The 16806-nt window shown below is 34.7% G+C and overlaps 1 protein-coding gene across 6 annotated transcripts in view; it reads right to left on the bottom strand.

Annotated features, from left to right (window-relative positions):
• COP1 (COP1 E3 ubiquitin ligase) overlaps positions 1-16806 on the bottom strand; it is a 177817-nt gene that overhangs the window by 141385 nt on the left and 19626 nt on the right. For all 6 annotated transcript variants that reach the window (XM_081299560.1, XM_081299558.1, XM_081299561.1 and 3 more), the window contains exons 2-3: positions 16351-16410; positions 6890-6987 (exon numbers count right to left, since the gene is read on the bottom strand). In XM_081299560.1, coding sequence (XP_081155686.1) covers positions 6890-6987; positions 16351-16410 — 158 coding nt within the window. The remainder of the gene's footprint in view (positions 1-6889; positions 6988-16350; positions 16411-16806) is intronic.

The following is a 16806-nucleotide window of genomic DNA, read 5'->3' as shown; positions in this document are numbered from 1 at the left end:
TTCTAATAGTTCTGTTTTGATGGTTTGAATATGAGGTATCCCCCAAAAGCTCTTGGGTTAATGTAGGAATATTCAGGGGTGAAATGAATGGATAGAGAGCTCTAACCTAACAGTTCATCCCAGTTTAAATGGATTAACTGGGTGGTAATTATAGGCAGGTTGGGCAAGGCTGAAAAGAGGTGGGTCACTGGAAACCTGCCCTGGAAGGGTGCATCTGCGCTATGGCCACTTCACCCCTTCCCTCTCTCTCTGCTTCCTGGCCAGCCATGAATGGTGCAGTGCTTCTCCACCACACTATTCCATCATAATTCCCTTACCTTGGGCCCAGAGCAATGAACATGAACTAAATCTCTGAAATCATGAGCCAAAATAAACATTCCCTCCTATAAGTTGTTCTTGTCAGGTATTTTGTTCAGAGCAAAAGTCAGAAAAGCTGACTAACACAGATGGATTCTACTTTAACTTTACAAAGTTCAAACTTAAAAGCATGCTAAAAAGAAAAGAAAGTGTTATCATCTTTTCGTTTTATTTCAAAGTACAATCTTCCCACACCTGTTACCATTACAACTTTTATTACCACAGAAAAAAATTCTTCAGAATATGAAATTTCTCATTAATGACACTTGTGAAAAGAGAATTCAACACTGTGTGTCTCATGTTCCACATGTGACTGGAATGGGTATCTGAGTATTTACAAGAAGATATAAACACTAAAAGGTTTCGTTTTTGTTGTAAATTTTCAAAAAAAAATACCACAGAAGACACTGTCATTTACCTATCCCAAATGCATCTTATCCTTTTTCTTGGTAAAAAGATTATTTTCTAAATGGCAAACTGTAACATAACTTTCAGAAAGCCTAGATCCCTCTCCAAGCCCACAGTATGGTTCTTTTTTTTTTCAATATTTTTCATTTTAGTTATAGTTGGACACAATACCTTTATTTTATTTTTATATGGTGCTGAGGATCGAACCCAGGGCCTTGTGTGTGCTAGAAGAGCACTCTACCTCTAAGCCACAATTCTAGCCCCACAGTATGGTTCTTGACTAAGAAAGGCCAATCTAGACATTCATATCCTCCCAACAATGACGTGGGGTCAAGTATACAACCCAGTTTTAACCAATGAGAGGTACGCTGCCTTTCAAAGAGAGGTCAGAAAAAAACGAACAAACAAACAAATTTCTCCCCTGCCTTCATAAGGGGAAGGTACATGAAATTGCTTTGAGCCATTTTTCAAACTTGAGGGTGCCTAGCCAAAGGCCCAAGGCACATGCTGGGAATGGAAGAACAAACTTATCAACACACTACTGGATTAACAAGTTCTAGAAATTCTTTGCCCATCAATCAATACATTTTCCATAATGTTTAAGTCACTTTTACTTGCATTTTTTTTCTGAGTGTTTTTTTTTAGTCAACACATACTAATACAAAACAAAAAAAAAGATTAACAGGAAACTAGCACTAACATGTCATGTACCTCACTTTATAGACATTATCTTACACATTATTCTATTTAGAAATGAGGGAATATGAGGACAGAAATCATAAAGCACTCACAGTGACAATATAAAATCAGAGTTGGGATCCAAGCTCAACCATCTAATAATTTCCACTGTGCCACAATGCAGATAAATATTTTTTAAAAAAATATCAAAACCATATTAGAAGATAAATAAAACAATCCAAGATCTCAAGGAACTCAAAATAGTAAGACAGATATGATGCTACTGCAACATAATGTGATAATCAATACTATCACTGAAAATAGATTTACAAAGTACACAAATTGTATCAATCAAAATGTTAATATGCAGGATTCACATAAAGGTGAAAGAGTTGGGCCACATAAAGACAGAGAAATTCACAAAGCAGAAAAAGAATGGGAAAATAAATTTAAAAAGCATGTGTATGAGAAAGACACAGAAAAGCAAAGTCAGCTAGAGATGAGTTAAAATAGATATAGTTGAAACATGGAGTCTGTAATAGTTTATTTAAATTGTCAACTTGATTGAATTAAGAGATGCCAAGGATTAAGAGGCTGATGGATATGTGAGGGTATGTCTAGGAATGACTGGCACGTGGCATAGCCAACTGATATGGAGACCCTCCCTAAGCTTGGGTAGCAGCATCCAATACGATGATGGCTTAGATGGAATAAAAGTTGGAAGAACAGGAAGCAGCAGATGCAAGCTCAATGCCTCTTGAACAGGTTCTTGTTTGCTGCTGCAGTCCTCTGAGGATATCGAACTATTGCTTCTTCACTCTTCCAGGGAGGACTTTCACAGTGACCCTCAGGAAGCTTTCCGTCTCAAGACTTGAGTAGCACCACTGATCCCTCTTGTTCTGGGGCTTCAGCCTCTTGGACTGTGCAGCTACGGGTTCTTCTAGCTCTCCAGCCTATAGGCAGCCACTGTGGACTATCCAGCTTCTGGTCACAAAAGCCAACCTAAAAAGTCCCCTTTTTATAATTATACTTCCTGTAGATTCTGTTCTTCTAGAGAACCCTAATACAGAGAGTGATTATATGAAGGATTAATAAAAGTTAGGAATTAAGAGCAGAAATGTGAGCATATATAAGTCTGACTCTAAAGAGCCTGAAATGTATGTACTTCCCAAAATTGTCATTATAATATAGAAAAGACAAAAACAGAGAACTTGAAATAAGGCAAGGGAATAAACAGGAATAAGTAAACAAGAGTGTAATGTCTGAATTACAGATATAAACAGTTAAAAAAATTATGGTTTTTAAAGAACTAACATTTTCCATGTCATTACATTTTAATAAGAAATTTCACATAGCACTGAATTTGATTTATTATAACACTTATAAGAGTTTTTAAAGACCAAAAAAATTTAAAAATGGTTCTAGCAGATAAAAGCTAAAAAGAAAACATAATAGATAAAAATTTTATATTTACCAAAACTAAAATTTCTATTACTAGAACAGACTTTTCATGTAGCTACCTAAAAATAAATAAATAAATCATATATTCTTCTTTAAAAACCATTCCTGGGGCAGAAGTTGTAGCTCATGGTACAGCGCTCACCTAGCATGTGTAAAGCACTGAGTTTGATCCTCAGCACCATGTAAAATATATAAATAAATAATGGTATTGTGTCCACTTACAACTAAAAAAATATTTTTAAAAACTCCTATAATGACCAGAAATAATTCCTGGGTAATAAACTTAAAAAAAAATTTTTAGTACATTTTACTGAAATTACTTCACCATGAAGAATTTTTTAATTTTTGTACTTTAAAATTGAACAAAAGCCAGACCTGGGGGCACACACCTACAATCCCATTGACCACAAATTCAAGGTCAGCCTCAGTAAATAAATAAATAGGACTGGGATGTAGCCCAGTGGTAGAGAACCCCCGGGTTCAATCCCTAGTATCATAAGTAAGTAAGTAAATACAGAAATATTTTTTAAAATACAATTTTTAAAAAAACTTTCTTAAAATCCAAGATATATATGATGGGCTAAGCATGCAAATTTTAAAATGTCAGCCACACACTGAAAGGGAAAATCATTTGGAAACTGTGCCATAACTGACAAACAAGAATAGCAACACAATCAGTTCCATTCTGTAACTTTGGAATTTTATTTTTTTTAAAAATCAATGTTTTCTTGTCTGGGGAAAAGTGGGAAAAAACCCAGCTAGTTTCTTTAATCTACAAATTAAAGCATTTAATAAATCAACCTCTAACATATTCAACAATGTACAGTGGTTGGCACATAGTAGGCACCCACTGTTTGTTGAGTGAATAAATTAAACCTTACTAACATAACCTTTTCACATGTCTCTTTTAACACTTTTATATTTCTAAATCCAAATAGGCATTTACTTGAAACCTCGTTTTAAAACTTAGTTCGCAAAATTGAGATCTAAACTTGCACTACTGTCTATATACTTGTTAATTTTAACTTTATGGAGCCCTAGAATATCCATGGTAGGAGAAAAATGTGTATTTACTGCTAAAGCTTCCACTCCAGCAACTGTCTTTTCAGAGGCCAAGACAGTAAAGAAAAAAAAAAATGACTCTTGAACCAGACTGCTTAGGGCCAAATACCAATTCCACAACCTACTACCCATAAAAGTTTACCCATGTTACCCATTATCTCTGCCTTCTCAGTTTGCTCACTTAGGGAATGAAGATGGTAACAGCAGTACCTATTTCAAAAGACTGCAACAGAAATTAAATGAATTTAAGTCCACAGCACTTAGGATAGTGCCTGATAGTAGTAAGGAGACAGGTTCCATCTACTTTGTTTCTAAACATGGATCTTAAACTTTGAATGCATGGTGTCTTCTACATCAATGAGTAAGAGGACCATTCATTAGTAAAGTAATAAAACTTAATTTACAAATTCTATATAAAAAGACAGAGAAAGGGAGAGAAAGAGACAGTGAGAGACACAGAGAGAAGATAGAAAGAACCAAATGTATGCGTACACACACACACAGGGTGGGGGAGGTAGGGAACAGCTGCAGAATAAGTCTTGGAAGAGAAGATGACTGAAAGAGTATATTAAGGTAAGGACAACTGAGCATAAGTTGAAAGTGTTGTAGCATTGTGTGTCAGAATTTCCTTCCTTTTTAAAGCTGAATAATATTCCATTGTATGTTTATTCTATATTTCATTTATTCATTCACCCTGCACCCCCCATAGACAATGTGTACGCTTCCACCTCTTGGCTCTTGGGAATAACACTGCTGGGAACATGGGTATACAAATCTCTCTTCTGGGCCCTGCTTTCAATTTTTTTTGGATATCCACTCAAAAATAGAATTGCTGAAGCACGCGGAAATTTTGTTTGTTTTTAAATTTCTGAGGAACCACCATACTGTTTTCCAGGGGATACAATATTTTATGTCCTCGCCTGCAGTACACAAGGGTCCAGATTTCTTCCACATCCTTGTCAATGCCTGTTTATCTTTCTTTCCTTTTCTATTTCCTTTTCTTTCTTTCTTTTTTTGATAGTAACCATCTAAATGAGTATGCAATCTGTATTTTTTTAAATTTTGCTGATTGATTACAAAGGATACAAATGAAGAACCATATGCATCAATATATAGAGTATGAGATAGGTGGGGAAAAAGGCAGGGAGCTTTTAGGCATGCTACCCTCCCGGCACCTCCCTATGTTCAGCAACTCACAACTCTCTAAACCCTGGTTTTTACATGGGCTTCACTAAGTTGCCATATTTAATCAAATAATTGGCCATTGGTGATCATCTCAACCTTCAGCATTCTCCCCTCCCTAGGGATGGAGGGGGCTAAAGGTTCCAGCCTTATAACTCCATGGCTGTTTTCCCTGAAAAACCAGTGATTCAGAGTCTATCCTGGAGCCCCCAGACATTGTCATCTCATTGTACTTATTTATTCTTTCATTAGAGGTGGCTCATCCTACTTATGATCAGTCACCTTCATGAATAATTTACCTATTTCCTTGGCATATTAATTTAGCATTAGTCTTTTCTGTTGTGTTCTAATAGTTTTTACATTCTTATTAATATTGAGGATGGGCCCAAAACTTCACATTGAAGTTGAATATGATATGTAGCAGGCTGAGGTACTTCAGTTATGTAGAGCATTGACTGTTAATGCCCCAACCTGAACAACACTTAGGAGAAAAAAGAGAGGTCTCAGGACCCAAGGAGATATAGATAGGAGCGGAGAGGAGCATAAAGACTGTGTCCTGGAGGGAAGAAGAGACAGACAAGAGAATGAAAATAGAAGGTGGAGATTTTCTGGCTGATCAGAATACACAAGTAGTCACAACACCTAACTCTGAGTGTAATACTCTTTAGAATGAAGTCAACCTTTTAAGATACATATCAATATTTGATATGCCTACTTTAATCTGACAATTTATCTGGCTTCCTATTCAAATACTCAAACTAAAGGTATCCCACAATATCTTAGGCAATCTGACATAAAGAGGTTTTTTTTTTTTCATTGTTCCCACCATCTTCTAATTATATACTATTTCTAAGCATTTACTATTTACTCTTATGGATGTATGTCTCTGCAGATTTTTAATTAGTACATTATGTATAACAGTGTAATTCATTATGCCATATTCATACATGGTCATGATATAATTCGATTTTCCTCTCCAGTTTTTACCACTTCTGTGTAAAAATACTGTGTCTGTCTTCTTTCCCCAGCTCTGACTTTTCAACTGCCTTCCCAGTTCACACATTCTCTTCCCTTATTTAGAAATTCTCATATACAACTTCTCCCCTTTTCCACAATATTCACCAAACATGGGTTTCCCTTCTTTGTGAACCATTTCCTGTTACTTCTCACTGCTGATCCAGCAGGAGAAGCAGAGGAATGTGTAATATTGCATAGAGAGACATAAAGTTGTTCTGGACCTTTAGCATTCTCCTTAAGCCTCACATCCTCTCCAGCCATCTACAAAAGATTGTAAAGGCAGCATTAATTTTTTTTCTTCTTCTTCTTTTTTTGGTACCAGGGATTGAACTCAAAGGCACTGAACTACTGAACCATGTCCCCAGCCCTTTTTTAAAAAATTTTATTTAGAGACAGGGTCTGAGATGCTTAGGGTCTCAATAAATTGCTGAGGGTAGCTTTGAACTCAAAAATCCTCCTATCTCAGAATCCGAAGCTGCTGGGATTACAGGCATGTGCCACCGTACCTGGCTCATTTTTTCTTTTTTTCTTTTTGAAACTTAAATGTGATATTTACTAACAACATATTGAAGCTATGCCAAAAAAAAAAGAAAGTACCTTGGTGGGTGGTAGAGAGAAACTTGCTTACCTCTGAGCTAGGTTTTCTGAATAAATTAGTGCCAGCACATAGTTTTGGGAAAACAAATCATCCTTTTATAAAGTAAAAATAATTCCAAAGACTCACCCAAGAAATTAGGATAGAGATGGTCAATATTGTCCACAATATAGTTACACTTGGGACATCTATTATTGTCCTCCAAACTCTGATGAATACACTTGTAGCTATTAGCAGGGAAAAAATAAAACAAGCTTAATTAAATCCATTTAAAAACTGAAAAAATTAAAACTGGTCACAAAATGACAGTCTTATATTCCTAAATCAACATAAATAATCGTAACAATTCATTTCAGCTTTTATTTTTACATCACGAATAAGATATACAGAGCATCTACTGCATGAATAATATACAAGTTATGTGAAAATAAACTCAAATTGCAAGTTTATTATATGTTAACTTTTAAAGGTACTAAATTTTAAGTTTATAAAATTTACATTGTATAAAATAATATTAGAAAATCAAATGTCTATGGTGTAGTTTAAGCAAGCAAAGCTTACATTTTAGTTATTGGAGTGCTTATATCCTTAATATACTAAGAGTGCATTCAAATAAAAATGAAAAGAAAAAAAATACAAAAAGTCACATGAGAAAACCATTACCTTCACTAGTAACAACAACAAAATCCAAATCTATATATTAGCTTTTAGTCAGAAACACAGAGAAAATTCTGTCATACAGAAGGAGACACAGAGATATGATTACTTTACGTATTTTTGCAGGAAATGTAACCAGCATAACTTACTAGAGAGAAAGTTACAGGAAAACTGGTAAGGTATTGCATCCCTTTTAGCGTAGGGATTTTACTTTTAAGAATTTATTTTATGAATCAGACATTATTAGTATGTGTGCATATATGATTACACTACTGGTGTAATTCTACATCATGTACAACCAGAAGAATGAGAAGTTATACTCCATTTATAAAAGATGTGTCAAAAATGCATTCTACCACCATATATAACTATTAGAACAATTTTTTTAAAAAAGAATTTATTCTAAGAAAATATATAGGTAGAAAGGTGTTCAATGAGGGCTATCTGTAAAGACTCAACTAAAATGAAAGCAATCAAAACACTAGGAAGTCATCTAAATGAAATTTGTAAATATCAATTCAATGAATTCTATATACTGACAATAAAAATCATTTTTCAATATATGATATAAAAATAACCTATTAGTAGTTATTTCTGGAAAAAATGTGATTACAGAAAATTTCCCCTTTCTTATATCAAATTCCTGTCTAAATACTGTTCAAACAAATTACAGAAAAATATCAAACTTACATGAGGGAAAAAAAAAAATCACCCTACCAATATACCACTGCAGTAAAGTAATGACCTATGTATGATACAGTGTCTACAATATCATCTGACATTTGTTTAAACAATTTTTATATATGTACATTTTAAATAAATTGAAAGACATTCACCACAATGTCAAAAGAGTATTTGCCAATGAAAAAGAGTATTTGTGAGTTATATAATTATAAAAAATGTTTTTTATAGATATCCTTTAGTTTCTAACATAAATATACAATATTTTTATCAAAAAAATGACTTAAGAAACTACAAAGGTGAGGGTTGGAGTTGTGGCTCAGTGATAGAGCGCTTGCCTCGCATGTGCAAGACCCTGGGTTCGATCCTCAGCACCACATATAAATAAATAGATAGATAATATAAAGGTATTGTGTCCAACTACAACTAAAAAATACATATTAAAAAAAGAAATTACAAAGGTGATTTATAAATATCATTCCTACATTCCTAAAGTACCTTTTTTGTTCTGTATCCTAATTATTATAAATTTACCTCAGCTTTATAAACTGAAGATGACTATTCTATCAACCTACCCTACTCTACTTTTCAACAAACAAAAACACCCTACATTCATCAGTTTCTACGGTTTTGGTTATCAACTATTTCTCATCTCACATTCATTACTGTCAAATAAAAAAAAAAAGATACAAAAAAAAAATCAAAGTAACACTAGTCTTGGCACAGCACAAGAGCCTAAAATTTGGACTAAATACTTGGCACATAATAAAAACTCAAAAACCTATTAAACAAATAACTTGCACAGTATTCCAGAAACATCATTACCTATTGCAACTATGACAAGGGTAGGATTACCATATTTTACAAGATATGCCTATATCTGACAAAAAATTTCCTATATGGAAAATTCAGTGAAGCCAAAAAAAAAAAATACTAAATGTTTGTTTTCATTTTAATTATGAGAGAAGCATTATATAGATGTACAAACATTTCTCCCAACATGGAGAAATATATAGCCTGCTTACCAGATAATGGGAATGAGTTAACATTACAGGAAATACTCACATATGACAAGACTTTTAATTCAAATAAAGAAAATCATAAAGAAGAGAATCTAGAAAGTTTACTAAACATGAGAGGGTGACAGAGAAGCAAAAGAACCTTCTGGGTGATAGCAAATGGCTTCCATTAAAAAATAGGTCAAAAATGGTCACTAATATGACAAAAAGTTAAGGGCTAAGGGTGTAGTTCAATGGTGGATGTGAATGTACAAGGCCCTGGGTTCAATCTCTAGCACTACAAAAGAAAGGTAAGTAAAATCTGTAAAAGTCAAGAGTTTTTTTTCATTATATAAAAAAATGTTCCAGAATCTAGAAAAGTGCATCCTCTTTTCTTTGGCACACTAATCATACTTCCTATCAATTGGTTTACTACCAAATAATGGCTCTTGGAAGAAAAAGTAATCTATATATAGTCAAAAAGAATTGTCGTCAGGGGCTGGGATTGTGGCTCAGCAGTAGAGTGTTGGCCTAGCACATACAAGGCCCTGGGTTCGATCCTCAGCACCACATAAAAATAAATAAAATAAAAAAACATATTTAAAAAATAATAATTGTCATCAGAACAAAAGTCCAGATGACTTTTCTGCACTGGACTTTATACTATTTATCTATAAAATTTAAATGCATCAAAATACTAACAATAAGATGCATCTTATAGCATCTACTACCTCACTGCCAGTCTAGAGTAGGTCCTGCTATAGTTTAAAGAACAGTAACATCATATCTTGAACTTATCTCTGTATGTAATGGTCAACCCCTCTTCCATTTCCCAATTAAAAGAAAGGATTGGTTTCACTCGTCTCTTACCCTTAAAATCTAGCATACAGTCCTGTTAAGAATTCAAATCAATAAATGCCAAACCCACAAAGGAACAGATATAACAAGTAACACGTTCTGCTCCTTTCTATATTATAACAGTACTAGAATTTTTCATTATTTCTCATTCATTCTCATTCATCTATCCTACCTGACCATCACTGGTCCACATTCAATACTCCAAGATGCCAAGAGAAAGATAAATGACTAGACTGGTAGTCAAAACAGTTGGGCAAAATGATAAACAGGATGCATACTTTGGGTACATTCAGAATTTTCAAGCTATTCTCAACTGACATAAATGGATACCTTTTTTCTCTATAAAATATATGATAAAAATGGACATTTCTCTAAATATGCATATCAGTATCTGTTTCTTCCATTATGCATATAACGATCTACAAAATATGGAAACATTTTTCTGTCTTTGTGAACAAGGATGAGTAGACACGGAAAACTGAGTAATTAGAAAATTTTAGGTAAAAAATAGATTAAAAAAAAAAAAAACAGTACTAACCAGATATACAAGAAGACTAACAGCATGGTATAAGATGATGAATTAGCCTGGGAACACAAAAGACATCCTGACACCCAGGCATCAATCTATGTAGATTTTATTTCCAGCCTGAGATTTTTTTTTTTTTTTTTAAGATATTGGAGATTGAACCCAGGGGCACTTAACCACTGAGCCATATACTAAGTCCTTGTTTATTTACAGACAGGGTCTCACTGAGTTGCTTAGGCCCTTGCTAAGTTGCTGAGGCTGGCTTTGAACTCATGATCCTCCTACTCAGTCTACCAAACTGCTGGGATTACAGGCCTGTGCCACCGTGCCTAGCTTAATCTAGCAAAAGAGTAAATTAGGAAATGAGGTCTGAGAAATAAGATACAGGGAACTATCTGTTGGCAGCAAAGGGGTAAAGAGAAAAACCCCAGTTTTATCTTTACATTATGCAGAAGCAGATGATTAAATCACTGAGTTTCAGTAAGGTTATATAGCTTAATAACAGGATCACAAGAGATTAAGACGAGTTCTCAAGTGGGAATAAAGTGAAAGACGTGTCTGCCATCTCATCTCCAACCTGCAAACAGGAAGACTTACTTATATGTAAGATGAAATATGAACAAGTTGACATGGTCCAATTTGATGTAATGCTAATAATCTGGATGCAGCTTTGAGTGGTATATCACTTGGCTCTAACTTACCAGCAAGAACGCACAGAAGAGAGGCTATGTTTTATAATTGAAGTTTCAGGGGCCTCACACATTAGATAAATAATTATGAACTTCTGCTTTAAACAAAACTGAAAAGAATTTTCACAGTATACCAAGACTCACAACTGGGACTGCCAGACTCCACTCTATTAGCTCCTGCTAACGTGATGGTCTTTGTTCTACCAAAACCAAAATGTACTGACATCAGGATATAATACAACTTCAAATGTAACAAGGATCTAAGCCTAAATTGTTCTAATTTGAAAGAGAAAAAAAAAACTATGAAACGAATGGGGTTTCCAACAATGACCTGAAGATACCAGGAAAATTATAGGATTAATTGAAAAGACCAGGATTTCCAATTATAAGCTCAATCAGTAATTTATTATCCTTCTCAACATACAAAATATGCAACAAAATGAAACTGAATCCCTTTCTCTCGCCATGCACAAAAGTTAACTCAAAATGGATCAAGGAGCTTGATATCAAATCAGAGACACGGCGTTTGATAGAAGAAAAAGTTGGCTACGATCTACATACTGTGGGGTCCGGCCCCAAATTCCTCAATAGGACACCCATAGCACAAGAGTTAATAACTAGAATCAACAAATGGGACTTACTCAAACTAAAAAGTTTTTTCTCAGCAAAAGAAACAATAAGAGAGGTAAATAGGGAGCATACATCCTGGGAACAAATATTTTTTTTTAATTTTTTTTAGAGAATTTTAATATTTATTTATTTTAGTTTTCGGCGGACACAACATCTTTGTTTGTATGTGGTGCTGAGGATCGAACCAGGGCCGCACGCATGGCAGGCGAGCGCGCTACCGCTTGAGCCACATCCCCAGCCCTGGGAACAAATCTTTACTCCTCACACTTCAGATAGAGCCCTAATATCCAGAGTATACAAAGAACTCAAAAAATTAGACAATAAGATAACAAATAACCCAATCAACAAATGGGCCAAGGACCTGAACAGACACTTCTCAGAGGAGGACATACAATCAATCAACAAGTACATGAAAAAATGCTCACCATCTCTAGCAGTCACAGAAATGCAAATCAAAACCACCCTAAGATACCATCTCACTCCAGTAAGATTGGCAGCCATTATGAAGTCAAACAATAACAAGTGCTGGCGAGGATGTGGGGAAAAGGGTACACTTGTTCATTGTTGGTGGGACTGCAAATTGGTGCAGCCAATTTGGAAAGCAGTATGGAGATTTCTTGGAAAGCTGGGAATGGAACCACCATTTGACCCGGCTATTCCCCTTCTCGGTCTATTCCCTAAAGACCTAAAAAGAGCATGCTACAGGGACACTGCTACATTGATGTTCATAGCAGCACAATTCACAATAGCAAGACTGTGGAACCAACCTAGATGCCCTTCAATAGACGAATGGATTAAAAAAAAAAAAAGTGGCATTTATACACAATGGAGTATTACTCTGCATTAAAAAATGACAAAATCATAGAATTTGGAGGGAAATGGATGGCATTAGAGCAGATTATGCTAAGTGAAGCTAGCCAATCCCTAAAAAACAAATGCCAAATGTCTTCTTTGATATAAGGAGAGTAACTAAGAACAGAGTAGGGACGAAGAGCATGAGAAGAAGATGAACATTAAACAGGGATAAGAGGTGGGAGGGAAAGCGAGAGAGAAGGGAAATTGCATGGAAATGGAAGGAGACCCTCAGGGTTATACAAAATTACATACAAGAGGAAGTGAGGGGTAAGGGAAAAATAATACAAGGAGGAGAAATGAATTACAGTAGAGGGGGTAGAGAGAGAAGAGGGGAGGGGAGGGGAAGGGAGGGGGATAGTAGAGGATAGGAAAGGCAGCAGAATACAACAGACACTAGTATGGCAATATGTAAATCAATGGAAGTGTAACTGATGTGATTCTGCAATCTGTATACGGGGTAAAAATGGGAGTTCATAACCCACTTGAATCAAAATGTGAAATATGATATGTCAAGAACTATGTAATGTTTTGAACAACCAACAATAAAAAAAAAGAAAATTACTGAACTGATCCAGAGCCCTTGTAAATACCATCATAAATGTGTAAGTTAAAGGACAATTTAAAAAACTAAAAAAACCATTTTACAATGTTTACTACTTCAAGAATTTTAAGCCTGTGAAGAGAGAAGAAGTGAAGGAGTAGGGAGGGAAAAAGGAAAAAGAGGGAGGAGAAGGAGGGAAAAAGTAAAGGAGGGAGAAGGAGAAAGAAAAGGCAGCCGAGGAGATAGGCTGTGACTTGACATAGTAGTAAGTTTTAGATCCAGAAGTAGTACCCTGGTCTATGACCAAAAGAGATTGCTCTGCATCAATAATATTTCTCAACTGTGGGCAACTCTGTTTCCTAAGGGATGTCTGGCAATGTCTGAGACATTTTTGGTTATCACATGGGGGTGGGGTTTATTACAGAAGAGAGACCAACAGTACTGTTGAACTATCTTCAATATACAGGAGAGTTTCTCACAACAGAAAATCTCTGCTGTACTATACAGAAATAGTGCCAAGGTGGGAAAAGTCTACTCCAAAACATTCGATTTTCCATTATAATCAAAATCCAAATTCTGAGAAGTATTTGGAATACTGAGGTGCTGAATCAATTTATAAACTCAGGAATTTACAACTGTTAAATAATCAGCCTAAAGACACCAAATCCATACAGGTATTGGCCTAAAAGGAAGATTCAGATGACCAGAAATTCATTAGCAAACTCAGAGCAAGAAGTAATTCATGAATCAATAATGACAGCATAATAATATACTAACAGATAAAAATTATTGAAGACAGCAACATAGTCTTAAATGGCAAAAGATTCTGGAAAGCTACACATTCCCTGCTTGCCAGTGATAACTTCTTAGAATAAAAAAAGAAAGATTAGGAGAGAGAAATTCACATTTCATATTGTATCTTTCAGTTACAATAAATTTTGCATTTCTAAGCCAAGAATTATTAATTGCTCTAATTTTATATTAATAAACAATATAAACAATGCAAATAAAGAAAGCTACTTTCATTCCAAATGTTTTAAGGGACCATCTGACTGGAAATACCAGTCAATGAAGCATCATGTACCAGACAAAACTAAAGAACTTACAGATTGGTGCTAACACACCCAACATTCTTCATAACTATAGTATATCATGCTACATATCATATTCATCCTCAATATGAATGAGAATGTAAGAATTGTTAGAACACAACAGAAAAGACTAATGCTAAATTAATATACCAAGGAAATAGGTAAATTATTCATGAAGGTGACTGATCATAAATAGGATGGGCCACCTCTAATGAAAGAATAAAGAAGTACAATGAGATGACAATGTCTGGGGGCTCCAGGATAGACTCTGGATCACTGGTTTTCAGGGAAACCAGCCATGGAGTTATAAGGCTGGAACCTTTAGCCCCCTCCATCCCTAGGGAGGGGAGAATGCTGAAGGTTGAGATGATCACCAATGGCCAATTATTTAATTAAATATGACAACTTAGTGAAGCCCATGTAAAAACCCAAAGGGCAGGGTTCAGAGAGCTGTGTGTTGCTGAACATATGGAGGTGCTGGGAGGGTAGCATGCCTAAAAGTTCCCTGCCTTTTCCCCCACCTATCTCATACTCTATATATTGACACATATGGTGCTTCATTTGTATCCTTTGTAATCAATCAGCAAAATTTAAAAAAATACAGATTGCATACTCATTTAGATGGTTACTATCAAAAAAAGAAAAAAAAGGAAATAGAAAAGGAAAGAAAGATAAACAAGCATTGACAAGGATGTGGAAGAAATCTGGACCCTTGTGTACTGCAGGTGAGAATATAAAATGGTGTAACTCCTGGAATACAGTATGGTGGTTCCTCAAAACTTACACTACTAAAGTATACATATTAAACTGCCTACAACTGTGAATTCTATTTTATGTCTCAATTTTATAACTACATTTTTTAAAAAAAATATACACGCTAATGTGACATAAAAACAAAAATTTGTTAAAAACAAAATTTCTACTTTTGAGTAGATATCCAAAAGAATTGAAAGCAGTGGGGCTGGGGTTGTGGCTCAGTGGTGGTCCACTTGCCTAGCATGTGTCAGGCATTGGGTCAATTCTCAGCACCACATATAAATAAATAAATAAATAAATAGAATAAAGGTCTGCCAACAACTAAAAATATATTAAAAAAAAAAATTGAAAGCAGGGGCCAGAAGAGATATTTGTATATCCATGTTCCCAGCAGAATTATTCACAAGGATCAAGAGGCGGAAGCATACACATTGTCTACGGGGGTGCAGGGTGAATGAATAAATGAAATGTAGAATGAACATACAATGGAATATTATTCAGCCTTAAAAAGGAAGGAAATTCTGACACACAATGCTACAACACAGAAGACTTTATCCTAACTGCAACAAATCAGTCACAAAAAGGAGAAATATTGTATAATTCTGCTATGTAAGGTATCCAGAGTTGTCCAACTCATACAAACTAACTAATTGGTGGCTGCCAGGTGAAGATGGGAAGGGAAAATGGGGAGTTGTTTTTAGTGAGTATATAGGTTCAGTTTTATAAGGTGAAAAAGTTTTGGAGAGTATACAAAAAAACAAACATAACTTACACTACTAAAGTATACACATTAAACTGCCAACAACTGTGAATTCTATTTTATGTGTCAATTTTATAACTACGTTTTTTTTTTTAATATACACACTAATGGGACATAAAAAAAAATCTCAAGATAACACTAAACAAAATGTTAAACAAGAAAACAGAGAACTTTTTAATCCTCTATGTCCTTTTCCCCACATCCTCCCCAGCATGCTTTACTGGTTCTTCTGCTTAGTCCAACAAGTGACTAATGGGTGTTTATGTTTATGCTCATCAACCTCCATTTTCTGAAACAGCTTAGTTCCTGTTAATAATTAATAAACAAAAAGTTTTAAAATCCATCTTAAAAACCTATGATAAAATATTTCAACAGAACTCACAGCAACCATATGTTACTACCTTGAACTGTGAACCCTGTAACACAGATCAGTCAAGGAAACAATATAAAATTAGTTTAAAAAGCATAATTTCTCATTGGTTTACATACACATATAAGTTAAAAAAAAAAAAAAAAAAAGACTATTTCGCTGAACAAAATCACCTTACCAAAAGCTGTGGCCACACTTCGTCATGTATGCTTCCTCGATCATATCAAAGCAGATGGGGCTAAAAAAAAAAAAAAAGATTTTTTTTTTAAAGAAGAATGTTAACAAATTAGGTTAGTAATAATATCAATGAAATCAGATTCAGCAAATACTTGAGTTACATCTTCAAACCTATCAAAAGAAGATGAAATTCCTACTGAGCTGAACTTTACAAAGATTGTAGTGAAAGAATGTAATGAGTACATTTAATTGGTTTAAATACTTTACTCAGTCCATAATTTTATAGTGCAACACAGTCACAAAGCCCTTAAGAAAATTCTACCATCTTCTTCCACATTCCTGTATTCAAGAGCACCTACCTGGACCTGTTAATCTACATTACCTCTTTTCTTCTCTATCCCCCAAAATATCAATTCTTCAAGTGACAAATTTAGAATTCTAGTTTCAATAATGCTTG

The sequence above is a fragment of the Spermophilus citellus genome (assembly GCF_964194105.1).
Source record: "Spermophilus citellus genome assembly, chromosome: 6".
In the NCBI taxonomy this organism is placed as follows: Eukaryota; Metazoa; Chordata; class Mammalia; order Rodentia; family Sciuridae; genus Spermophilus; species Spermophilus citellus.
Note: the sequence above shows the minus strand (reverse complement) of the source record. Positions and strands in the feature narration are given on the sequence as shown.